The sequence below is a fragment of the Wasmannia auropunctata genome, unplaced genomic scaffold (genome assembly GCF_000956235.1).
Source record: "Wasmannia auropunctata unplaced genomic scaffold, wasmannia.A_1.0 LD335903.1, whole genome shotgun sequence".
NCBI classification, from domain to species: domain Eukaryota; kingdom Metazoa; phylum Arthropoda; class Insecta; order Hymenoptera; family Formicidae; genus Wasmannia; species Wasmannia auropunctata.
The window spans coordinates 1850830-1876307 of NW_012026987.1; the positions used below are offsets into that span (position 1 = coordinate 1850830).

The 25478-nt window shown below is 41.0% G+C and overlaps 5 protein-coding genes and 1 long non-coding RNA gene across 10 annotated transcripts in view; 5 read left to right on the forward strand and 1 right to left on the reverse strand.

The window, feature by feature from the left end:
• The window catches only part of LOC105455495 (mpv17-like protein 2), a 1571-nt gene extending 1297 nt beyond the window's left edge, over positions 1-274 (forward strand). The window contains exon 6 of the mRNA XM_011698864.1: positions 215-274. Coding sequence (XP_011697166.1) covers positions 215-274 — 60 coding nt within the window. The remainder of the gene's footprint in view (positions 1-214) is intronic.
• LOC105455374 (arf-GAP with dual PH domain-containing protein 1-like) lies at positions 176-3126 on the reverse strand. Of its 3 annotated transcripts, none has more exons than XM_011698652.1 (6): positions 2981-3126; positions 2356-2581; positions 1772-1970; positions 1333-1692; positions 1019-1241; positions 176-940 (listed from the first exon to the last, which is right to left on the reverse strand). In XM_011698652.1, the coding sequence occupies exons 1-6, from the start codon at positions 3060-3062 to the stop codon at positions 876-878; spliced, it is 1155 nt and encodes a 384-aa protein (XP_011696954.1). In that variant the 5' UTR covers positions 3063-3126; the 3' UTR covers positions 176-875. The 3 variants fall into 3 exon arrangements, with proteins under 3 accessions (XP_011696954.1, XP_011696953.1, XP_011696955.1); XM_011698651.1 differs by having other exon boundaries at positions 176-943; XM_011698653.1 differs by having other exon boundaries at positions 176-943; positions 2356-2630; positions 2981-3072.
• Positions 3127-3352: 226 nt separating this feature from the next.
• LOC105455376 lies at positions 3353-5010 on the forward strand. Of its 2 annotated transcripts, XM_011698655.1 has the most exons (4): positions 3353-3632; positions 3724-3755; positions 3899-4243; positions 4636-5010. In XM_011698655.1, the coding sequence occupies exons 2-4, from the start codon at positions 3730-3732 to the stop codon at positions 4880-4882; spliced, it is 618 nt and encodes a 205-aa protein (XP_011696957.1). In that variant the 5' UTR covers positions 3353-3632; positions 3724-3729; the 3' UTR covers positions 4883-5010. The 2 variants fall into 2 exon arrangements, with proteins under 2 accessions (XP_011696957.1, XP_011696956.1); XM_011698654.1 differs by having other exon boundaries at positions 3353-3755.
• A 5477-nt stretch (positions 5011-10487) lies between these two features.
• Positions 10488-21292, forward strand: LOC105455378. 2 transcript variants are annotated; one of them, XM_011698657.1, is made up of 8 exons: positions 10488-10886; positions 14705-14951; positions 16758-16858; positions 17027-17178; positions 17263-17511; positions 17885-18389; positions 18855-19367; positions 20290-21292. In XM_011698657.1, exons 2-8 carry the CDS (start codon positions 14867-14869, stop codon positions 20728-20730), a joined length of 2046 nt encoding a protein of 681 aa, XP_011696959.1. In that variant the 5' UTR covers positions 10488-10886; positions 14705-14866; the 3' UTR covers positions 20731-21292. The 2 variants fall into 2 exon arrangements, with proteins under 2 accessions (XP_011696959.1, XP_011696960.1); XM_011698658.1 differs by lacking the exon at positions 10488-10886 and adding an exon at positions 13488-13540.
• On the forward strand, positions 15239-15880 carry LOC105455377. Its single transcript, XR_975110.1, has 2 exons — positions 15239-15370; positions 15529-15880. It is a non-coding gene; the product is annotated as an uncharacterized LOC105455377 (long non-coding RNA).
• Positions 21293-22970: 1678 nt separating the features above from the next.
• LOC105455379 lies at positions 22971-25243 on the forward strand. The gene is made up of 3 exons (XM_011698659.1): positions 22971-23403; positions 23659-23781; positions 24382-25243. Exons 1-3 carry the CDS (start codon positions 23195-23197, stop codon positions 24557-24559), a joined length of 510 nt encoding a protein of 169 aa, XP_011696961.1. The 5' UTR covers positions 22971-23194; the 3' UTR covers positions 24560-25243.
• The last annotated feature ends 235 nt before the right edge of the window (positions 25244-25478 follow it).

Consider the following 25478-nt stretch of genomic DNA (forward strand, 5'->3'; position numbering starts at 1 on the left):
TGTCAGTGAAACATTCCAAGAGACGACCAGAATATTTAATGCATAATTAGCACGCGTGTAGACAATTGATTGTTTAGCATTCGCTTTAGAATGTAGATTTATTCATGGGATTAGCACGGGACCGAGTAATTCTTCATTTTTGAAGAAATAGTAAATAAAAATAGAAATAACAATGAAGAGTTATAGGCCCTCAGAATTTATTTTCTATGTACAGAGATTGTGTATCGTCGTCACTTGTGGCCTTATAATGAAATGGTCTAAAGAAATCAGCTGATACTAAGTAAATAAAAAAAAGGGAGGAAAAAGAAAATACTGCGAAATCATCAGTGATCTTTAAAATAATGCCTATCCTAAGAGTTGGATTTGCTGTTCAATAAATTGTTCTGTAACAGATTAGACCAAACTTTCTGGAAGAGAGAATTTCTTTCGGTGCTCCGAACGTTACACTATCAGAGACAAGTATCACACACAATATTATTGCTAAGTAAAAATTCCTTGTAATATTGTTACGATACTGCCTGCCTACACTCGTTTTTTTCGATGGTAAGCGACACAAGCTTTACGTTCAATGTAAGAATGTTACCGGAGGAGGCGGTTGGCGCTTGCAGCTTTATCCACGTTGATCAACATCTTCGCGAGCAGTCTTATGCGTATGTTTCTATGCAAACTACATTAACCGTGCGCATGATAAATACATGACTCAACAGCAACAAGTATGAGTAAATAAGCCGAAGCTACATGTGCCATTTCGCACGCGCGCGCTTGTGTGTCTGTGTGTGTATGTGTGCTGAGTCATATATTTAATTCGACAAAACGATTCGAACGTACGATTTACCGGTGTATAATTAAGAAAGACGTCTAAGAGGAATCCAGCCCTATCTCGTGGACGAAAATATATTCATTGTTCCGCTTGTTGTGCGCTTTCTTACGAGTCTCGCCGCTACTGAAAATGAAAACCAGCATACAATACATACTTCCACGGGTTAAGAATTGCATACGTTTCCGATTACCGGCTTACCGGTCGCGTCCTGCGGTGTTAGCGGTTTATCTAAAACTTTCTGAATCACGCTAATCCATTGCGATCTGTCGTCGTCGCCTTGCGCTGAGAGCAGGTAGGTTCGGTCGGGCGTTTCGAGAGTGAACGAGAACCCTTGATCTCTGGCACCCGGCGGTACGCCCGTCTTTACTGCGAAACCCTCGGAACTGTGCCCCAAAAAAATTTCGCCCTTCGGATGAGCGTCCTTTAAAAGACAAGAGGAAGACAGGGCGATGTAGGGATGTCGCAAGTAACACGAAAGCGTTAAGTGAACGTTAGAATCGTCTATGACGTACCATGGGATCGTCATGGTACATGAGTTTTCTGCCGTCCAGCGTGAACCACCTCTTTTTATAAGCGTCTGTATGCCTCGGGCCAGTTTTCCACAGGAAGCCCTCGCGCGAGAAATCCTTCGTGAGTTGTGACAGTAACTCGTTCTCATTCGCACCCGGGTACGCCACTTGCAGGCGGTGCAGTTTCGCGCACCTAATGGCGAGGTACCAATTCGTAATTACCTCCGGATCCTCGTGATACACGTAGATATGTCTCGTCGTGCCGTCCTTCATGAAGGACAGCTGAAGACTATTCTGATTACCAGTTTTGGATGGCGCGAATGCCACATTTAATTCTGATATCCTTAGAATAGCTTTGGGTTCCTTGAAGTAAACGGGAGATTAAATATTTTCGCTCTTTCTCTCGGACATTCGCGAGCTGCAACTATCTCATTCAAATCACCTTGTTTTCTTTAACGTGATACTTGAGGGTGTCCTCCGCCTCGCAAAGTACGAACTTACGAGGATGGTAACGTGAATCTTCCTTCCCACGTTTCATTAAAAACCCTTCCATGAAACCTGACACGTAGTGATTCTGTCTTTCGGGATGACAAAATTCCTCCCTTTCGTATTTCGCTCTTATCCACTGTTCGACTAAAACTCTAATAAATTTTGTAAATTAGACAATAGTAAGCAGAAACGGACCGATGCAACTTTGTAAATTAGTCTCTGATAATTCAAGCACTTTGTATAATAAAATTCCTCCCTGTCATATTTCGCTCTTATTCACTGTTCGACTAAAACTCTAATAGCTTTTGTAAATTAGACAATAGTAAGCAGAAACGAACCGATGCAACTTTGTAGATTAATTTCTGATAATTCAAGCACATTTGTATAATAAATACTATTTGAAATACAATCTATATAACTAGATTACAATGCTAGCCGATCTACTATATCACGAATAAATGCGTCAACAAGAGCATGACTAAAGCCACAGACAGGAAAGCCACAAACAGGAAAACCACAGACATTTGATAAACTTACTGTGGGTCATCCGGGCTTGGCCTGCGATAGCACGAGGGTACACGTTCCTCGTAGTGCAACCTCGCCGCGGCATTGCCCACCTCGCGTACCCTACTCACTTGAGAGTCCTCCCATCTATCTAACTTCAGGTGCTTCACCTTCGAGATGTGCGCTCCCATAGATCTGTGCACTCCGGCGCACCTTGTGCAAACGAATATACCTATATTGTAAGATGCCCATTCTGGATCTGAAATGTAACGGCAACTGCGATGAATCACGGTAGCGCGTGCTATGTGCTATAACAAGAAGAACAAAAAAAAACCAGATAATCCAATCGAGACAACTTCCAACGTTTTGTATTTCACCACCATTATCAACCAATACTGCAGAATCCGCCTGTCGTTGAAGCGCGCGGACACCGAACGCAACGTCGAATGTCAGGCGTCGTCCGAGCCGCGATCAAGCTCACGAGCGAGTCTAATATTATATAATCGTAATATTTAATATCGCGATAAAAACAAACATCTAGACGTCGACGGGACGAGCGTCGAGAGAGGTTAAGACACGCGTCGCGGCCAGACGGATCGCCGTCCACCGGCGGCGATTCAGGCGAATAACAGGCCCCTTTTGACTAAAACCTACTCACTTTTGGCCCCGCAATCCGCGCACAAATTGTTCCCAGGCTTTTTCAGGAGTTCCGCCAGCAACTTCTCGTTCGCGTCCGCCATCTTAAAACATTGGCGAACGTGTGCGAGCGGCGACACTCGTTTCCATTCATACTGCACCGTCTGCACCGTGAACGAGCGCCCCCGCCCCGGGGTCGTTTGCCCACCGCCACCCCCACCACCGCGATTCGGAGCACGCGCGAAGAGCGGAACGCTAGGGAATAACTCGGTCAATCGAAGCGCGTCACTTCTGAAAGGAACTAGAGAGCAACCAAAAGCCACGTGCTCGGATTGGTCCAAATCTTGGACGAATTTCCAGCAACAACGTGGTGGGGACGAACACGAGGAACTGTGCCCGATTTTGTGGAATTGGTACGCCTTGCTGACCTGTCACTTCACTAATTTACAAACAAAAACGGCCGATATGTAAACTTTAACTTTGACATGCCTTGACACGAGCCGGTGACTTTGACGAATTCGGATGAGAGATGTTATTAAGGGGAGACATATATAGAAGACCACTCTTGTCTCAGTTACGTCGCCAGTACTGGCGAGTACGATGATGCGTTGTTTACATTGCTCTACGTTTAGGTTATGTTTACTTGGAGTTGAACATGAGAATTTTCATTTGAGGTACTTGGAACTCTTTTTTTTTTTCAAGTAATCTTTATCGCTAGATAATATATTTTTGCTCACAATGACACGTGTATGCGTCTCCTGCAAGCACCATATGAGCAAGGACGTCTCGCTCTTCGGGTAAGTGCTGCACAGTATTACTTCAAAACGAGTATCACGCACAGATTTCTATATACCAGAAATATTATGTAGAAATCCTCTGTGGTTATCACGTTATTCAAAATTATTGTTACTCAAAAACATAACGTCCCGATTCATTCAAGGTTTCCGAGAGCGGACGAATTGCTGGAGAGATGGTTGCACGTCCTCGGCACAGAGAGGAAAATCACCGGATCGTCGCGAATATGTTCGCGTCATTTCAAGGAAGACGACTTCAGATACAGTTTAGTCGGAGGCAAGCGCTATTTGAAGCCACAGGCGATACCGTCTCTATATCTGCACGGAGAGATTAAGGATGAGGTCGTCTCGGATGATCAAGATGCAATCGTTAAGGAAAACCAGCCAACAAATACTGTGATAGAGTATACTGTAAAAGAACCTAAGAATGAAGATTTAGATATTACAGAATCACATGTAGAAGTTAAAGAGGAGGACCAACTATCCGAAAGGTAAGAAATAATTGATATACAATGGCTGTGTTTAGCAGAGAAAGCAGTTTCGCAACTGTTGTGAGATTCTTCAACATGATTGCTGCTTTTAGTTCTTCATGGATTTAAATATATAAACCAATCACATTAAAGAATTTTACGACAGTTGCAAAGTCGCTTTTTCAGCCGAACTCAGCCAGTAATATGTAATAATGTTTCAATATGAAAAACAAGAATACTAAATATAAAGTAGTTAAATAGATGACGATAACTGGATATCAAGACTCATAATGATTGTATCCATGTTGATCATGGGGACGTAATTCTGATCCTATTACTCCTTGTACTAAATATAAAGTAATTTCATTGGCCTTCTCTCAATTTTATTGTGGTAAAGTAATTAATTTTTGCAGAATATTGCTCGCTCCAACGGACTCGGATGAGCCAGAAACGAAACGTAAGAAGCATCTGTATGACGTCCAGTGGGAGGAAATCTCTACATCGTCGGTGCAAGCTAAAATTTACTGGGAAGTGGCAATCAAAAGAATCACTCGGCAAAAGATGATTTTGAAAACTTTGCGGCAGAAAATTAGACGATTACAGGGGCAGATATTAGACTTACAGACTTTGGTAAAAAACGAAGCGATTACAGATAGTTAATATTACAGGTGCTATAAACTGTGAATAGTTGTACGAGTGATTAAATTATTATTGCATGATAACGTTTGATCGAATTGAACTTTGTTTGACTTTACATATGTTACGTTTTAATAAACTGAGTTAATGTATTTCAAGTCTCGTTGAAAAATGTAGACCATTCTGTTAAGTGCTGCCAAACGCTAGATTCTAAAATCCACTAAATTTCTAGTTACAGAAGTATTTTATGTAATATATTTGTTAAATGCGTAATTATATTTGTTTACTTAATTATATTCATTTATTGTAGCAAAAATAGGATCAGAATTACGTCCCCATGATAAACATGGATACAATCATTATAAATCTTGATATTAGTTATCGTCATCTCCTAAATTATTTCCTAGATGTTTCATCTCGATTCTTCTTATATAGTGACATACGAACCAAGAAGCACTCGCGAGAAAGTGTTTATTATTTTACAAACGTATGAGAATGCTAAACAAGTGTATAAAATTGATCTTTTCGGAAATGAAAAAAAGAAATGTATGCGTCATTTTACTTAAAATTAAAAATTACAATATTTTTGCAATATGTACACTATATATATATTATAATATATGTACATATAAAACGTTACATATAAAATATTTTATATTATATTTTAAATTAATTTAATTTAATTTTATATTATATTTTAAATAAATACGTATATTTATATATAAACGTTATATATTGTTGCTTATGTATAATATTTATTATAAAATATACAGTACTATACTCTGTTAATAAATTATTTTTAATCCCGCAATTCCAATTTTTGTCTAAAACATTTTTTTTCAGAATGCTTAGTTTTCAAAATATTTAAGGGGTCGGAGATTTTTGATACTCTCTCTGTATGTATAAAATATATTTTTTTAATGTTATATATTATAACATATATTTATTGTGCACATAACAAAAATGTGATAATTTTAAATTTTAAGGAAAATAAAGCATGCATTTCCCACTTTCATTTAAAAAAATCAATTTTATATTAATTAACATTATCGTATATTTGTAAAATAATAAACACTTTTTTGTGAGTGCTTCTTGATTTGTGTGTCCCTATATATAAGGAATCGAAACATCTAACAAGCCATCTAGAAGAAAATAACAATAACTATATCGTTAAGATTTATGATTTTTTTGAAAACAACAAAAAAAAAGAGAATAATCAATATCTCGCTGCTCCCACGTTCTCTTCCCATTCTATCTACTGCCGATTAAAATCTGTACTGCTATAAGCTCGAAAATGTTTGTCGATCTATCGATGACAAAGTGCGTAGGACAAGCTTTGAAATAGACAGTGCAAACACCGACCGACTTGTGATTAATGTTTTTGCAGACGGCCGTTGTCGAGGACGAGCCCGTAGGGAGCTCTCACTGTTTTGCAGCCAACCATTCGCCCCTCACCCTCTCTGGACATTCGTTACGAGTTGTTGGGCGCTTCGATTGCTAGCATCTTTGAACGATTTGAAGCGCTTCTCATTTAATGCAAAATTTGTCGAAATTTCAGATCAGAGAATTTTCGTTTTTAAATTCTTCGATTTTTGATTGAAATTATTAAAATATAAATAGTCGCAATAAGTCATATAAAATTTTAAAAGTTAAAAATCTCTTTTCAAGATCTAATTTAAACAATTAAAGTTTAATAATCGAGATACTCAATATTGAAGAATTAAGAGAGAGAGAAATTTCTCGATATTTGCATTTCAAGACTCTTTCCGATTTTTTTCTTTCCCACTGTTAAATGTATAAGAGTAGCATATTTCTGTTTACGCTAATGTAAGTGAATAAAAATTGTTATTAGCTCTTCCCGTCTTTTGTGCCAAAAAGTACCAAAACGGGAACAATTTCTAAGACCACTAACAGTAAAAAAAAAGATAAGTTTGCTCTGATTCCAGATGCGGAAGTGCTCCGTTCAGTCGAAAGGAGCAGTGCATATATGCATGTAAGCGATTAAAAATTGTTATTCGTCCTGCCGGCGTTTTTGTGCCGCAAATAAATTAAAAATAAATTAATAAAATAAAATAAATTAAAATTCGGAGAATTTACATTGAATATTACAAAACAAATAATTCCATTTTCTTCTCAAAGCAATTTTCTTTAAGGAAAATCTACTTCGATCCCGTCGAAGAATCTGTTATTAAGATTAGAGTCTGAGGGACACCCTGGTATCGCCGTTGCGACAATAGGGAAATCGGAAACTTTCGCTCGCACCCTCGAATTCACGATGCTAATTGGCGGGTGGTTAGCCCGTTAGCCACCGGCAAGTTTTCCGAGATTTATGAGTGCGCGGGCGTTGCGGCTAAAGGCGTGAATAAGCTCGAGTCATGGCCAGGGAAGGGTAACACAAGATTTTGAATTAAACGTCAACCGCACGATGAGACACGAAACTAACGTCTCGCCGCGATGCCTGGCAATAACGACGCTTCCGCGCAACTTCGCGCATTATTTCCACCCGGTAATAAGTTAACGACGAATGTTTCGCGATCTTGAACGACAAGTCAGTCGGTTATAGACGAGATCCATATATTCGGTATAACTCTAGATCCATAAATCCGTCACAATTGACGATTTATGGGTTAGCAGATTCGGAAATGTAGTAAATCTAGGAGCCACGAGGGAATAAAGATACGGAGTAGCTAAAAAATAAAGTAAAGAGAAATTCTGCAGAGTGCAGAAATTTGAGAAATTTAAACGAGAGGGTTGCGAATACAAGCATTCGAAAATCTATATAAGAATCAAACAGTGCAAGATATGAAAATCTAGGAAAAAAAGACAATAAATTTTATTTCAAATATTGCGAAGCGAAATATATGCTTTAAATTGAAATTATCGAGAAGATCGCGTCGGATGAAAAATTCAAGATTATTAAATATCTTTCTCTAATAAAGATAAAAATAGTCACGTTACGCGGCTTGTTTCTAGTTTCTCTGCTAGGGCGCACGAAAATTACAACTAACATTTCAAAAACACGGTTCCGTTGTAATTATCATTTGTTCACCGGCTGTGTCATTTATCGCTGCTCGCTCGCGCTCGAGCGAATCCTCGCAGTTGGTTTATTCACGCACCCGTATATATGTATACGCTACGTTAAAGTATGAAAAATGATGTATCTCTTGCGCGGGCTTAATGGTCCCATCCCCCTTGTTCCCACGCGCGTTGTTCGCGCGCTACGGCGAATCGTTTTGGAAAATAATGATGTTATCGGTGAATATACGGTGAAGATAGTCTGAAGATAAAATATATCTTGATGCGGCGGAGAGAGTCACAGACGAGTTGACGAAAGAAAAAAAGCTAAGTGCCGAAAATAAAACAAAAAAGCCTCGAGAGAAAATCTCCCCTTCTTTATGACACCCCCTCGAACAATCGAATCGCCCACAATCTTCGTGTTGAAAAAATTCTATAAATAAACGTAACGCGTAATAAATGTGCGATACGTGTCTCCGCTCGAGTGGCTCTCTCGCTACCCTCCTCCCCTCCCCCGAAAAATGTAAGAAAGACGAAGAGGAGCTATAAATTCGGGAGGGGGTGACGAAACTCGGCAAGATGCAAAGACCGTGGGGCAAGTGCAATGAAAGTGCCATTTGGTACAGCACACACGACGCTCACCCCTACGACTGGCACGTGCCTCGAATATAATTTATTGCAGTTGGAATTTTGTGGGGTGTCTCTCGCGAATCCCCCGCGCGCTCTTTGTACCTATAGCGACGGGTACAAGCCACTTCTGTTGTCCGCTCGATACACGAGATCCCCAATAATGACGATCACTCGACGCCGAGTGTTCGGAAAAACCAAGCTCTTTTCATAGGAAAGAGGAAACGCACTACGAGAGAGCTATTGAATGTTTAAACCTGTTCTTTTCTTCAAAGTGCGAAATCGGAAACAATAGAAAATGGAATTAATGTAAATTAGAGTTGATTAGAAGTCTATCGACGATAATGACACTTTTTAATAACTCTCAATAATTAATCAATAATTTCTGTTCTATAATCATTGCACAGGGCATTCGTTACAAAATAAAGGTGCTCTTTCCATCCACTCAATACCACGCTTTCTCGCGTCTTCCTAACGAACCTGGGTTTTTTTTTGTCCCTCCCCTCGTGACAACTCGTTTGAAAGGAAGGACGCTCGTGGCATATATCGCTCGCGACGATATATCGACATCATACGTGTCGCACTTGGAAATCGCGATGGTTTCGGTGGATCGTCCCAGTAATTCGGCTCTCGTATTTTGCCGAGAGCGCCGCCCGAGCGAATCCCGGCTACCCTCATCGCCAAAACAACCACCCTGGCGTACGTGAGCGGGATGAGCAAGCGGGATCAGGCGGGCGCGAGAGAGACGGAGAGAGAGAGAGTGAGAGAGGGGGCGGCTCGACGGGCGAGAAGATCCCGAAGTTTTGAGTTCGTCGAAAAGTTCGACGGTCCCCCTTCACACGTCTTAAGTTCTTTTTCCAGCAGAATGCCTTCTCCCGAGCAGCCGCGATCGAATCGCCGCCGACTTCGTTTGATTCGAGTTTATTTTGGACCATTCATTATCCAACTCGAATAGTATCAACCGAACTAGAACGAACCGATAGTAATCATATCCGAGAAATATAAATAACAAGACTATCCGAATTAAAGCAATCGATTTAAAAATCATCTTCTAGCAACGCGCGCATTTCGCGAAATTATTTTCGGCAAATTTAAATGAGATTTTCTGATCTTTCGATCTTTTCACATTTTTCCCGATCTTTCTGATCCTCGAATTTCTTTTGCTATATTAACTTCTACTTACACAGTCATTTCCATTGTCGAAAAAAAGGTTATTTGGAGATTAAGAAATAAAAACGCGTATTTGAGATCAAATTAAAGCAAATTCTTTTAAATTGCCATGACATGAATTTTTTTTTCTATACGCTACTTGGCGAAAGCGCAGAGATTTTCCTCGAATTAAATGGCACCTTTCGAGATTGCCCCTTTCACGATTTCCGTTTGTGATATTCTTAAAGCGTATTAGACTCCGTCACGAGTCTCGTGGGAGCAATCTCCTAGAAAGTTTCATTCAAGTTTGGTTGCCGGTTATATTCGTATATCCTTCCTGTCGTCTGTCCGTTAGGGAAATCCGGGATGAGATCAGGTGCAAGATTTACCAAATTACATCTCGTTTAATTTGCGGATCGGACACACTTCGCGCGGAGCTATATTTCATGACTCGAAATCAAAGTTGTTAATCGACGCGCGTCGATTAGAAATAATAAAGTAATGTACGCATAACGTAAAATAATAAAAACAAGCGCGCATTGTTGTGTCAAAGAATTTTTAGACATCTCTCGTGTAAAAATTTTCCGTCTTTACAACATTTTTCGAGCTCCAAGCTGACGAGTGTTCTACAGGAGATAAAATATACCATTGCGAGAGAGGTTCTCGTTAACAATATCGGAGGGATGTGCGTGGATTCTGCGTGATGCATCGTGAGCACGGCGCGGCGGGGGTGGCCGCGGGGAGACGGGCGCGGACGAGAGGGAGATGCTGCCGGACCGAAATCTGGCCTCAGTCGTGCGCGACGCGCCATATGCGGTGGACCATTTGTCAGCCCGCTCACAAAGGCCAATAATCTCGTCGTGACACGTGTGCCTGCCCCCGATAAAAAGCGTTACGTGTCGCGCTGGAAGCGTTCGTGGAAAAAGCTTTTTCCACCGCGACAGAGAGAATTCGGGTGTCGCGCGGTACGGTACGGAGGGGCATACACGTGACACCAGCCAATAACCACGACGATTCATTACTCTACGTCTCAGGTATCGAATATCGATTAAATTCAGTTGTCGAAAACGCACTTGCTGATTATTATTTAGTTCCCAAATCTTATACGAAGTAATCGGATTTGAATTTCATCGATCCGCGAGATGTTCTTGCTCGGCATCCGCGATCTGGAGCACGTGATATTCGCCGACGAGAAAAGCGCGAAGAATATCGTAAGGGACTTCGTGATTTGAAACAGGTAAGTCGCACTCACTTGCGCATGCATCTATAGATGTATGTAAATTTATTTAGATGTATGTAATTAATTTAATTACACGGAAAGAACAATTTTGCTGAATCCAGATCTGAAAATAATTTTTGTTCAACAATCAAAATAATTTTGTGTAAAAGTCAAAATAATTGCTAGAATATCAAAACGTTTTATAGCAATGCTTATCAGTTTTAACATGCCATCAAATTATTTTGACGAATGAACAAAAAATTATTTTCAGATCTGTTTTTAGCAAAATTTTTAGATCTTTCAACAAAATCGTTCTTTCCGTGTATGTATATATGTATATATAATAATGTATATACTATATAATGATTCAATTATTCGCGGTAATCGCAAGTTATTGTACTACACACACACACACACACACACACACACTCTCTCTCTCTCTCTCTCTCTCTCTCTCTCTCTCATTTTCTCTTTATGCTCTCGTACAAATGCACATTTACTATTTCTATTATTTATGCTATTTGTGATAACAACACGCGCGTAAAATTTTATTCAACATATCACAAGCATAACTTCAACGTCAATTAAAGTTTAATCCTTTTGATGTAGAATTAAATTGCCCAAATGGGCTCCACAGATTCCTTGGAGCATCTGCGATTAAAACTTGATGCAATTGCGACGCGCCATCATCAAATAATGCAAACTTTCTGGAAAATAGATCCGCTTACCGAGAGCTTACTTATTTAATTATTGAAAGCGTGTACGTCATAGAAAATTAAAGAGCGTCGACGGATCACGTTGCAAAGTGTGCAAAAAAAAACGAGAGAAAGAGAGAGACGGAGAGAGAAAGAGAGAGCGAGCAGAGCGACGATATACACGAGATAGGCACTAATTTAACGGGGTCCCGAGAAACACCGTTATAAATATACCGAGATTTAGGTAATTACGAGGGTAAGACTGATTACGCCCAGCCCAGGCGGCCTTACATTTATTACGGGCGGACAAAGCGGCGAGATAAGAGCATGCTGAATCACGGGTCTGATGAGACTGCACGAGCGTGTAAATGTGTTTTCGGTGTATAGCCGCGACAGCACTTAACAATTGCCCAAAATAAACCAGAACCGGCATGCCGCCACTCCACAGTGTGGAAAATGGCTTTTGCGCGCGTGCCGCTAAATTCGGACCAAATCGAAAATCGAGGATGTGTAGTGCATCATGCAACGCGATGCAACGTCCGGTCGACGCGCGCGCGTCGACGACGCGTGCATTTATTTGCTTACAGCACTATCTCTGCATGCGGGGACCGAAATATGTATCTACGAGACATTCGGAGAGACGTATGGGCGAGTCGAGGAAAAAAAAGAGAACTGATAATTAATGCGCGTCAAGTGTATGTGCGCAACACGATGCCCCACAATCACGGTATTTTAACAAAGCAAATTCCAGAGTTTCGACTCTTTGAAATAATTTATATCCATAAAGAAGTTTTCGTTGATAAAATGTTTATTGCATGTCACGCCACACGTTTATTGCCTTCAAAAATAATGGTTGTATACGCCGGAGATAATTACAAATAATTATAACGAATATATAAAGCGATGAATGACTTACTATACACGGTTATTCCGGCATCGTTCGATGCCATCCCTTTTCCTCTCTCCCTCTTTCATCCCTCTTTCCTCCGTTGTTATTTCTTCACGTCACAATACTCCCTCGCGAAAATATACGGCTAATTACGCGCACAATGCATTTCGCAAATCCCGCAAAATGTATCCGTATTATTAATAAACAGTTGACGTTACTCGACTCGACGTTACTCGATCCGCGGATTCGCGTATTTATTCTGCGATTTCTATCCGAGGACGCTAGTCGAATTACAATGAGACGCGGATTATTCAAAGCGCGACGGGAAACCTATTCGATGTCAGCCGTCGTTAGAAGGATGGCTCTCGTAAACATCGTAACGAGATGATAATTCAGAAACATCCTATATATACCGCTTCAATTCTTATTCTGAATATACGAATCGCGCGTGATGGTTTGTTTATCCCGGATAAGCTCGCGGATCGTCGATCGCGACACACTTGATAATTGCTGAATAATTGCTAAATTAATTGCAGTTAAAATTTGCGATAGAAATACTCGCGTTTCTTCAGTGCTTATTGCATCTCAAAGAGCAGTAACTGCAATGACACACACGACTCGTGCCTTACTTCAATTCCTGCTCGAGTACTTTTCGCGTGAATGGCAACGACCTTGTGTACACAGTAGTATGTTGTACCGTATAGATAACCGCCGACGCGACGCGTCGATCGCGCGACAGTTGATTAGTAATTGCTGAACACTCGCGAAGGAACTAATCGCGTTTCTTCGATGTTACTTGCATCTCAAAGAATAATATTGCGACGACACACACGAAGCGAGCGACCCATGCCGTTGCCTTCCCGCTCGAAACATTGTCACGCAAATGACAACGACCTTGCGTATACAATAGTGTATGCTGTACACCGTAGATAACCGCCGAAGTGCCGATCGCGTAAGGCGTTTTGAACGCGTGAAAATTACACGTAATATTCTCCGTTCGTTTCGTTTCAAACTATTTTTTGATAAAGAATTATTATCGCGAGTTTTGCGTGCTCCGTTTCGCGAAATTGCAGTTGGTATCACCTAAGGTAATGACTTCTCTCTCTCTCTCTCTCTCTCTCTCTCTCTCTCTCTCTCTCTCTCACACCCAATTCCAATTTGTGAATTTTTATTAAAGAAAACATATTAAACATAATAATTTGTATATGTATTAAAGTTTGCTGTGTTCGCAATTAGCTTACATCCGCTTTCAGTATCACGAAAATCGTAATATTTCCAAATATCATCAGATTTTACCGTAAATTATCGCAATGTTAAATGCAAATAGTATCTAGTTCTAATTTAAAAAGATTCAGATTATTTCAAAAGATTATTTGATCGAGGAACAGTCCAATCCGAAATCTTGTTTTATTTTTCTTGTTATTGCAAAGGAGTTAAATTTAGCAACTTGTTGCGTCCTCATTTGTCGTGCAATCCTTTCTTATTCTTCGACATTCTTGCATTCCGACTCAAATATTACATGTATAACGAGAGAACCGCGCGATTACGGGCGCGCGTGCGATTCTTCCGCTTGGAGAAGATATAGTCGGAGGATTCTGAACTTCCCGGCATTCCGTCTCCGGGATAAAAAGACCTGATTATCCTTTGCTTTTTCTACGTTGAGTTCGGCCGTCGCCGCTACCTACCTACCCGGGGGAAAAAGGAGAGAGAAGGATCTCGGAAAGTTCTTAAAGACCGATGCTATTTCTTCAGGAGGGATCACTGGCTGTGACCTGTGTCTCTTTCTTTCTTCCCGAGATGGCTCAAACAACTTTGAAATTTTTCCTCCCGTCGTCTTCCAAAGTTACAAGGCTTACATGTATATCCCTCGTTCCTCGCTACTCTCCGCTCCTTATCCACCATCCTTCAACTTCAGCCTGTCTTTTATTTTTACGCCATTCGTCTCCAACCGCAAGAGCGCGGACACGCCAAGAGAATCTCGAATGAGCGGGCGAATTAAAAAACCGGGCAAGATCAAATCAATTTTTCGCGAAAAGCCACGAGACCCTCGAGTCTCTTCGGACTGGCTGACATCTTTAATGTCAACGCGAGTGTTATAAATATGGAGCGGGGATCGGGGGGGGGGAAGATGTATATCCATTTTGCTACTAATCTAATGTCTAATTTAATACCTAAAGATAGCTAAGGATATAACGACCGTCGAGATGGTCGTGAGATAAGTTTTCGACGTCGACGTTCTTCTCATTTTGCAGATAAGCGTATCTCTCCGGGAGTCTCGGGTGAGTTCGCCGCTTTCATGAAGAGTGAGCCTACGCGATGAGAAGAGCGGAAAATGAGTAAAACCGAAAGGCGAGGAGGCGCAGCGAGGAGGACGTGAAGCAGGGGAAATCGCGCTATAATACACCGAGGCGAAGATGAGATCGGAAACTGCGCTCTACCTATTCTCGCTGCTGATCCTGTCGCTCAATGATCCTTCATGGGCTTCCGCGGAAATCAGAGGTTCGTCGACGTCGTTAAGTTCGTTCGCTAATTAGTGCTGGCATGCGAAACATTGTTATCGGTTATATTATCGAGCTATGAGGTTAATTGCAGCCTAGTTCTTAAACATAGAAATATTTTTGATGTTTTTTTTTTTTTAATAACAGACTTTTTTTTTCTTTCTAATTTAATTATATACATTATTTGGGTCTATGAGAATCTGTTCGAGAGATTCGCGAATAATTCGATTGAAGAGAAACTGCAATTTCGTGCAGAAGCCTCGACGGGAATGAAATTGCGTAGCTTAATGAAGTGCGAGGGTCGAAACTCTCTGTCGGGAAAGAACGTTGATCGCCTTTGTAATGGAATAACATTCGCCTAGATCGAGGGACAACGTATTTAGCGCCACCGTTAAAATTGCTGATGAGTGCGAGCAGGAGGTTAAACGCGTTTCGACCTAACGTCATATGAAGCATATATAAAAACACATATATTATATACATACATAAAATCACGGAAATAATTCGCGAAATTAGACACATACCGTACATATCTATAATAGCAATGGCAATGGTAAAATAGATATATACTTCTCAAGATGCGTCTGGTATATTTTTCCTGTGTTCGGCGCGTCAAAGGAGTCGTTAGACGATGACTATTCATGTCTCTTACGTACGAGAAAACGCAGAGAAGCGTACCGCCCGGAGGATACTTGATGTAATTAATCGTATGCATTGTCACGCGTCTGTGATATACGGATGGCCCGCGGCGATCATACACCATGCACTTACATCAACGGAAGGTGCTAAATATATGCTTCTTAAGAAATAAAAAGGGACGCAGCATATTTTTCGAGTCACATAGAGAACAAGGGAAAGAACGAGTAAAACACATAAAAATAATTACAGATGTATATATAAATAAAATGTAATATACGCTGTTCCATTTCATCTTATTCATTAACGTTTCTTTGCCGCAAAATAGTTTGCTTTTGCAATATTTAAAATCAACTTACGGCAACGTTACTGAAATTTAATCAAACATTCGGTATAATTTATAAAAGGTGTTCGCGGGAATATTGTGTTGAAGTATTAATTACAGTATCAATTAATTTGCCTAACAGTCGCACTGCACACGAACACAGACGTGTTTCGCGCGTGTACACGCATGCAGGCACGCATGATATAATTAAGATGACAAATATAGCTGAGTCGGGAAGCACGGAAGTACACGGGACGAAACGCGATATCGGCAAACGGCGCCTCAGTTCAGCGAGATTGCTTACATCAATGGCAATTAATTAGCCAGTAAACTCTGAGTAATTTCATTAGTCCGGCGAAGGGCGAGGGTCGTTAAATAAATAATGTCGCGTTTTCATCGGTGAATACTGTCGGCATTTCGATAACCGCTTCACGTCCTGCTTGTCTGCAAAATAATTTGCCTGGCGAGATCGACTCCGTAGGATCTTCTACGGAAGAGCCGAAGAAACAAGAAGAAATATGCGAAATATTATTTGGAATAGCCGAACACGCGATCCAATTATATCCGAGAATTTCATCTTGTTCGGAATATTACTCGTAGATTTTCCATTTATCGATTTGCACGTAACGCGTGTTTTGTCTTTTATAGAACAATGAAGTGAGAAATATGTAATCGGCACATTCTGCATTTTTTTTTTTCAAATGTGCATGTTTTTTCAGACGAGATTTTTACAATTTTTTTTTCATTACGTACTCGCGCTTGTTCTGCTGTAAACACAAGGTATCCGTACCTGTGTGTTATTCTTTTTTTTTTGTTTGAACGATACATTTTTTTGCGTTACAATAGGATGCAATCGTACCATCAGAAATTCAGTCGGCTGGATTCGTTGGACAGGACGAATGGGTCGATGCATCGTGCGAATCAGAGCACCGCTCAAGGATCCGCAGGTTAACACTATTGCAATAATTATATAGTAGAATTACCGTTATTTAACAATAAAAAAAACAAGTGCGATAAATAATTAGTAAAGTTAAAAGTTATAAGAGAGAAATACATAATTATAGTGCATTTTAATTAGTAGTCAAGTAAATTCAAGACACGTGGGCTTGTTGTAGGTGATCGAAGTGAAAGTTAGGAGGCTGCAGGTTGGCTTCCTGAAGGAAGCCCGTTGCGAGGGGGCGTATTTTCAGTTCTCAGACAGCGCCGACGATCCCGACGACGAAACAACAGGTCGATATTGCGGCCACGTGACCGGAAACGCTACGAGGTATCTACCTTTCTCGCGCGGATCGCGTGAGTCCCCTCGATTTCCCGAGGATGAGGTCAAACTCTCATTTGTGCGATCCCGCAGGCTATTTCTACGACGCGGTCCCGAGCTGACGATCATCCTATCGTCGGACGAGCAGTTCGCCTCGGCGAATCCGGTCATCTTTTCCGCTCAATTCTCCGTCCTGCCGATCCGCCTCGCGGTGGAGCGCCACCGCGGCTACTCCGCGTCCACGTCGCCGACGTGTCCCATGGAGTGCACCGCTCGCAATGAGCACAGGTCCTGCAGACTGACCTCGCCGGGTTACCCCAGCGTCTATCCGCGTGGGATTAGGTGCGCGCGATCGACCACTTTGAGTCCATTAAGCTCGCCAAAGTTTCGAACGAACGCGAAGTTCACCAAGATAACAAACCAGCTCTCCTGCGTGCCAGCAGACTCGTGCTGCTAAATTCTGTTTTCTTCACGCTTCATCACTATATAATTACACGTCGAACATTGAACGGTCGAGTCGTACGAAACTTATCGAGCTAGCTAATTTGGATTGAAATTCGTATTTTCTGAGAATAAAACTACAGGGAATTCGCCGGATTTCACGAGAGACAGATAAAATTCTCTCAATTTCAAAGTTCTAAATTACCAATCAAATTGCGCGATCGCGCTGAATACTAAACTACCGAATTCGGTCGATTTCGTAATTAATTTTCAGATGTAGGGTAGCCCTGGAGTCGAACGCCGGTCGCTTCAGGATAGGCGGTCAGCCGGAGGACCTCTTCGACTTGATGAACTACACCGATCAGGAGAACTGTCAGACGGAGAATTGCGAGGACTCCGTCGACTTCGGGGAAAAGGACGGCGGATCGTCGGTCGCGAGGGGAGGTCAGGATCGTGTCGAGGCGGATGAATCTATTATCGGGGACGAACGGTCGAGGAACGAGCCACACAGCAGCCGGATTCCCGCGACGAAACGCATTGCGGAAACGAGTGGACAATTAACGAGACTCAGGCATTACAAGAAAAAGGCGATACTGCGGTACAGGGGGGAGCAGCATCGTCACAAAGAGCTGCCGCTTAGGTCCGACACGAGCGAGCCGAAGCTTCGCATAAAATCAATGCGCTCCAAGATAACGAGGACGAACCATCGAGGGGTCGTCCCGAATCATTACTTCAATGGCGATTCTGAAAGGCCGAGCGAAACGATCGGTAGCGCAATGGTATGTAGCTCGTTTAAGCTTGAGGGAAGGCGATTAGCGAAAGATCAATGAATTTTTTTTTGCCAATTTGCTCTGCACAGAGTAATATATATGCGTCAGTTCACAATATTTTATTTTTACTGTTTAGTTATTTAATTATTATTTTAAAACGTTATTTTTTCAATTATTAGATATAGAATCACGAATCAAAATTATTGCTATTTAAGATGACAATCTATATATATATATATAACGAATTTTAAAATTGCTTTACTTTTTTATTAATATTTCCAAATAATACACTTCCCACGTAACATTGAAAATACTTTGTCGCGTTGGAAAATCGAGATTTATAGATAAGTGCAGAGCAAGAATTAAATTACCGCTTATCAAATTTAAATCGCATCGAGGAATGTATATTTACGAACCGGCCGGTCTATTTGTTCACCTAAATCGATATCTATATGTCCTGTATAATTCATTAAGGCACCGGAACCCAAATACCTCAGGGAGAATCGATCGTCGGGAAACACGTGCGGCGGCGGCGACTATCTCGCGCTTCTGGAAAACGTGAACGGCAGGATCGTGGAGATCTCGAGGTTCTGCGGCAGCGGCCGGGTACCGCGCATCTACTCGCGCGGGAAGAACGTGATCCTGGAGTTCGTCGCGCGCGAGGACGGCACCGTGACCCACGACGGCTTCCAGGTGACCTTGCACGAGGAACGCGTTACGCAGGAGATGAGACGCGCGCGATGCGAATACGCGTACAGGAGCATCGAACGGTCGCGGAATAGCAGGGAGAGCATCAGCTCCCCGCGGAGCTGGTATCCCCCCGATACCGTGTGCACTTACAGATTTCTCGGTAGAGCCACCGAGAAGGTTTCGATCTACATAAAGATTCTCAGAAATGAGCCCGAGAAACTGAAAACAACCGGAAGGAGAAACTTCACTCTGAATTTTTGTCCGGGCAACGAAATCACCGTTTATAACGGAGCGCAGGTAAGCGCATTTGAATTTATTTTACAATGCCTTCCTCGGAACACGCGAATCGATATAGGGATTCATTGCGCGAGATTTTTTTTTATATTCGGCGTTAGAGTCACTTTTTTTAAAATCTCCAATACGTTTGCACGGTGCGCCATTATACTCTTTAATTATTTAATATGAAAATGTATGCATTACTTAAAAATGTGTAAGCTGCATAATACAAACGTATTCGATCCGATTTTTTAAGTCCTCTTCTCAGTACGTATTAATAAATATAGATAAAATACATCAAGCAATGAAAATTGAATGAAAATATCTAATGATACAAATTTTTCAAAATATTGGGAAGTACCAAAGTGATGTGGAGCAGTGCATGGTCATTCATAAATTGTTTTTCCAAAGAAATAAAGTTGTCCGAGTAATAAGAGATTGATAGGCAAAGAATAAAAGTTATAGTTGTAAAATTTTTGATGTTATCAAATATTATATATGATAATATCAAAGATGTAATGAGACAAACAACAAGATCAGTATTTCGATCTCGACTATCGTTTTATCTGACACGTTTCTATACTCAATTCACATTTTCTTGTAATTTACTTATTTTCATGTTTTATACGTCTATAAATATTTAGTGTCTGCTCGTATACATTAGCATTTTTATTTTTATATAATTGAATTAATTAAATTTTAATTACTGAGAATATCAAAGCAAATGAGAGGGAAATGATAAAAAGAAATTCAGGAATTTTGCACAATCAAAGATTCTCGAAAATTAAAATCCTAAAGATAGATTATAGTAGCTTTCAAACATCTTTGTAAAATAAATCCTTAATTTTCTTTTTTTTTAATTCACTCGTTTTTTTCGGTATTATTTTTTACTTGCAAAACAGTAGCATTTTTCTCCAAAAAAAAAAAAAAAAACAATTCGCAGGTAAACGACAGTCTCCTTATGTGGTCCTACTGTGACGCGTCTCACTGGGATATCAACAATATCCAAGTACCTTTGACGTCTACCGGAAATGGATTATTGATTCAGTATTACAGCGCAAAAGGATCCCACGATGGACAGGGATTTACTTATGCTATATCCTACCGATTTATCAGGAAGGAACGGAACTCCACCGTCGCGAGACGCAAATATAAATCGATCTCCGTGAGACCGGTCAACTTGTCGACGCTCAATCTCACCGATACTGCCGCCGACTACGATTGCGATAGTAGAATCGGCACGTTCAGGAACTGGTTCGCGGTACTGGTGGTCTTCGGTATTGTGTCTTTCATCGGTGCTGTTGTCACGATAGTCGCCCTGACGGTCAAATGTCTGCGGATCGGATCCTCCGAGAAGAAGCTCTTGCAAAATACGAAACTGTGAGATCGCGCAAGATCTCTTCGGCGAGAAATTCGAAACGATCAAAGATCGGGATTCTGTTTCGTATTAAGAGAATAGAGACATATGTAATAAACTCGCACTTCTCGCGCAAAAATCATCAGAAAAAGATATAGAACCGAGATCCGACCGAGGCTCGAAAATTTGGGTGCTCTGAATTTAGAATGCCGGAGACCCGTGGGATCTCAGTCACTTTTCTATAAGCCGTTTAATGACGCGGAAAAACATTTGCATTAAAAGGAAGACGCACAAAGAATCTGTCCAAGTAGAACAAGAAGTCACAATAATGTCAAAATGACTGATGTTTAAATCGTGACTGATTGAAAATAAGTAACTTTTGATTATTTTCTTTAACCATTTTGGCTCTATCATTGACGCCATCATGACTTGTCGAATTTTGATATCCCGTCAACGTCTTTTCAATATCTGACGGCACATTCCTCACTTACTCGACACGGAGAATAAGGTACAATTATTGTATGACCTGAATTTTTATACGTAATGTACGGAACAGTAATAAATCGCAATAAAACGTGTAAGCAGAAAATAAAATAGGGGATTCTTTTGCGATTCTTAATTGATAATTAATCCGATAAATCCTAAAATCCGTTGTCCTCTCTAATCTTTCATGTGTTGAATAAGAAAAAAATAGAATAATTCTATCTATGTATTCTAGTATAATATATAATCCAGTATTATATAATAATTATATCGATACGTATGTATATATCTAATTAAATTTGCACAAATTTGTTACCTCACAAATAAAATTTTGTATCACTCACCGACACCGATGCGCAACAGTGGAGTTATCAGGCATGTAGCTACGATGATTCTGTAACATATAAATATAAGATCTAAATTAAAGATAATTTTTACATGCGTAAAATCGCCTTTTCTTCTCAATTAATTATCTATTAAAATAATTATATGTTTCACAAAAGATCTTCATAAAGATAAGCTTTCATTAAAGTTTCAAAATACTTAATTATTTAAAAGATAATTACACGCATAGAATCGCTTTTTTTTTCAATTAAAATATCTATTAAAATAATTGTGTGTTTCACAATTAGAGATCTTTACAAGGATAATCTGCTTTCATAAAATTTCAAATTAATTCCTTTTCTCTAATTGAAAGACTTGCCGCAGTGGACTAATCCACATTTTGTAATAATAAAAAAAAAACTCTAAAGTTAAAATAATATATATATGCCTTCGTTTTTTCAAAATGTTGGTTAGCCGTTGCCACGGTAATTGTTACCCTTCTCAATTATTTTTAAATTATCAAAATCAAACAATTCGAGTAAACGTGAAGAAAAAATTAAGTTGCTTACCGCAAAGTTGCTCCACCGACGCCCCTCTCTTAGACCTCCTCCTCTCGAACATGATGCCCAACAGTGAAGTTGTAGTACATATATAAACTCTGATCTATAATAAATACATATACAATCAAACTAACAATTAATAACAATTAATAACAATTAATAACAACTTACAAGTAAGAAATATTTACCACAAATTAATTGGTCCGCCGGTGCTCGATGTCTGTCCTAGGTCTCCTTCTTTCACACTATTATCGGATTATCAACTTCACGCGTCGCGGTGACGCGGCGGCCGCGGCGTCGTCGTGAAGAGTTGATCGCGCGAGAGACGAAGCCGCGCTTGATCGTCATTTTAATAGTGTTAATATTCTCTTTTCACTTTCAGATTAACACACGTACGAAGGACGCGAGTGATATTCAGATACGCGTATACACGCGATGACGCGGCGGTGGCGGCGGCGGCGGCGACGACGCGGCCGCCGCGTCATCGCGTGTATACGCGTATCTGAATAATACTTTTGTCGGTGTAAAAGTATCAAATCTATCATTGCGCGCGATAATTTGATATTGCATATGTTAATATATATATATAGGTTTCAATACCATTTGATCAAGTCGCGATCGCTATTTACATCCTTCCCGTACCGCGGATGTCAATCAAAGAGATAATCAATCCTTCTCGCGCCGGCGACGCGCCTAAAGTGATCTACAGAAACAGTGCCGCCACCGCGGAGCACGCTGACGAACACGCATCACAAATACTGTTTGTGGGCACAATTGTACGTACCGACAATGCAGATAAGCAAACGTTGCTATGTAGTTTACACCACGTGTCGCCAGATGGCGTTAGTGCGCGCCGGCATCTTGCGGTAACTGTCCTCTCTTAGGTTAGTCAGGTTTCTCCCTGTTTAGTAGTAATCTCGTCGGCGGTGCTGCGTGTGTGGTGTATAGTGCGGGCGCGAAGGTTACCGACCAAAGTCTCTTCGTCGTGACACCGTCGGGGACTATCCGAGACGAGACGACGGTCTGACGATACTCAGCGGAGCGGAGCAGTGATTGCGGAAGGGAATCCTCCGGTGACCCGCGGCACGAGGGAACGACGCGTCGACACGGCGACCAAGGGGAAAATGTCCGGTAAGGGAAACGGCGGCGGCGATGCCGCCGGCGGCAGCGGCGACGGCAGCAACGGCGGCGGCTGCTGCTCGACGATCGTCAAGAAGCTCGGCCTGCGACCGGTCACGCGGTGCAACCTCGCCAAGTTCTACGCGCCCGCATTCGGCGCCGCCTCGTACACCGCGATGTCCGTCAACGTCATGAACCCGAGCCTCGTCATCAAGTAAGTCTCCCGGCTTGCGTCGTTCGGCTCGACGGCGCCGTGAGTGCGACGACGAGCAGTTCTCTTTTTTTCTCGTCTTCCTTCTCTGTCTTCTTACGTAACTCCAATTTGTGCTGCGACAGACGAACGTATCATAGATTCTAACTGATTCTAACGCGAGTTGGCGAATATGAATTATGTGATTTGAAAGAGAGAAAGAGAGTGAGAGAGAGAGATTGAGATTGAGATTGTAAACAACGCTGTTATTTTTTTCAGAGTATTCCCGAAGAGGGACATTACGAATTTCTTACTGGCCGGCACTCTGGTTGGTACCGGATCGTACATCTACACACGTGAACACATGAAGACTGCACCACAGTCTGTGAGAATCCTATACAGGTGAGATTTCATGCTGGCGATGTGTAGTGCATGTACCACAGTCGTGGTACAAATAGGTTGCGTCACTTTTTTTTTATAGGTTTCGAAACGCACTTTTTTTTTGCAAATGCGAACCACGATTGATGTACTGTCTCTAGACTAAAAATAGTACATCGGATCGTGGTTTGCATTTGCAAAATATTGGTTGCCTATAAATTATCGAGGGGTTGACTACTACTAAAAAAATGTACAGTGATTGCCAACTATGGCAATACAATACACTTTATTGCTAGTATCGCTATTGCATTGCTTTTGTATTGTCAGTAACGTTGCCATCTATTACCTCATGTACTGCCACCTATTGCACAATATTACCAAATATTGCTAGGTCTTGCTACATATTGATAACATATTGCTAGTATTGTATTTCCGCAATATATTCTACTAGCAATATATTCCCAAAGATGTACACTGATTCCTATAGTGGTTGATCCCTCGTATATTATATGTATATATAAGAAACCTATAAAAAAAGTGTCACAACCTATTTGTTCACGACTGTACGTCCCTTTCACATAAAACCGAATTATCTCCCATTTTTGTCATATATTTACTTTCCAGTGCTACCGGCGCGGTATTATTGAGCCTGGGATCGGTCTTGCTGTGGGCGGTGATACGTTCCATAGTACCACCAAGCCCGGTCTGCTGCACGATAGCTGGCATCGGCACCGGCGTGGCGTTTCTGAAAGTCGGCTCGAGTTACCTCGAATTCGTGGACGGGCAAATAGCGAAAAAGTAGGCTGTTCTTACATTGCTTTCTTATCTTTTTCCTTCCTATTTTGGATTTGTATTTCGAATTGTTACGGAATGAAATTGTACTACGTCGAGCAAGGAATACGGCACCCTTTTGTCTGCTGCATTTTAAGCGTGACTCCCGAATCGACTTGCGTCCTGTGAAATCTTCGTTTCACGCGACGGGAGATTACGAAGGAGCGATTTGATCGATCCATTGAATTCCTAAAATCTTTTGGGTGCAAACTAATATTATGTAATATTTTTTCCACCGTGACTTTTTATATACGCGCGTTTCTTTTCAAAAGCAAAAAGAAAAGTAAGAAAAAGGTGAATTGTCGCACAAAAATGTGATATCGGCGATTCTCGGCGATTGATCGTTTTACGATTTGTAGCGAACGTGTTAATAAAAAAAAACAATCGTGCGCTTTTCTCTTCGCTCTCGTATCACTGACACGATAAACACGGCACTTGATAAATTGTTGCATAAGGTATACATCGGTAATGCACGCGCACCATGAGAACTTAAACGATACCTCGTAATTCCGGTGCGAAACCGGGAAGTACGAGCGTCGTACATTTATTGACAAACGTATTTTGTAAGCTGCATAAGAGTCATATGTAGATAACTGTCACCATAAATGTATGAATATACGAATTGTGACACGATAGAAAAAAAAAAGGAATGAAACGTATGAACGATCTCCTCACCTGAATTCCATCGACGTCTATTTTGCATTTCTAATTTCTACTCCGCAGAAGAAACTAATCTAAGGCTGTGCAACGCTATCTATATCAGCCTGAGAGTGTCTGAAATTTATTAATTCTTTACGTAAATTATCCTAGAAAATATCCGAACGACGTGCAATGATTTTTATGGGTAAACTCGGTCGTTTAACAATTGAAATAACGCGAAGACATATACG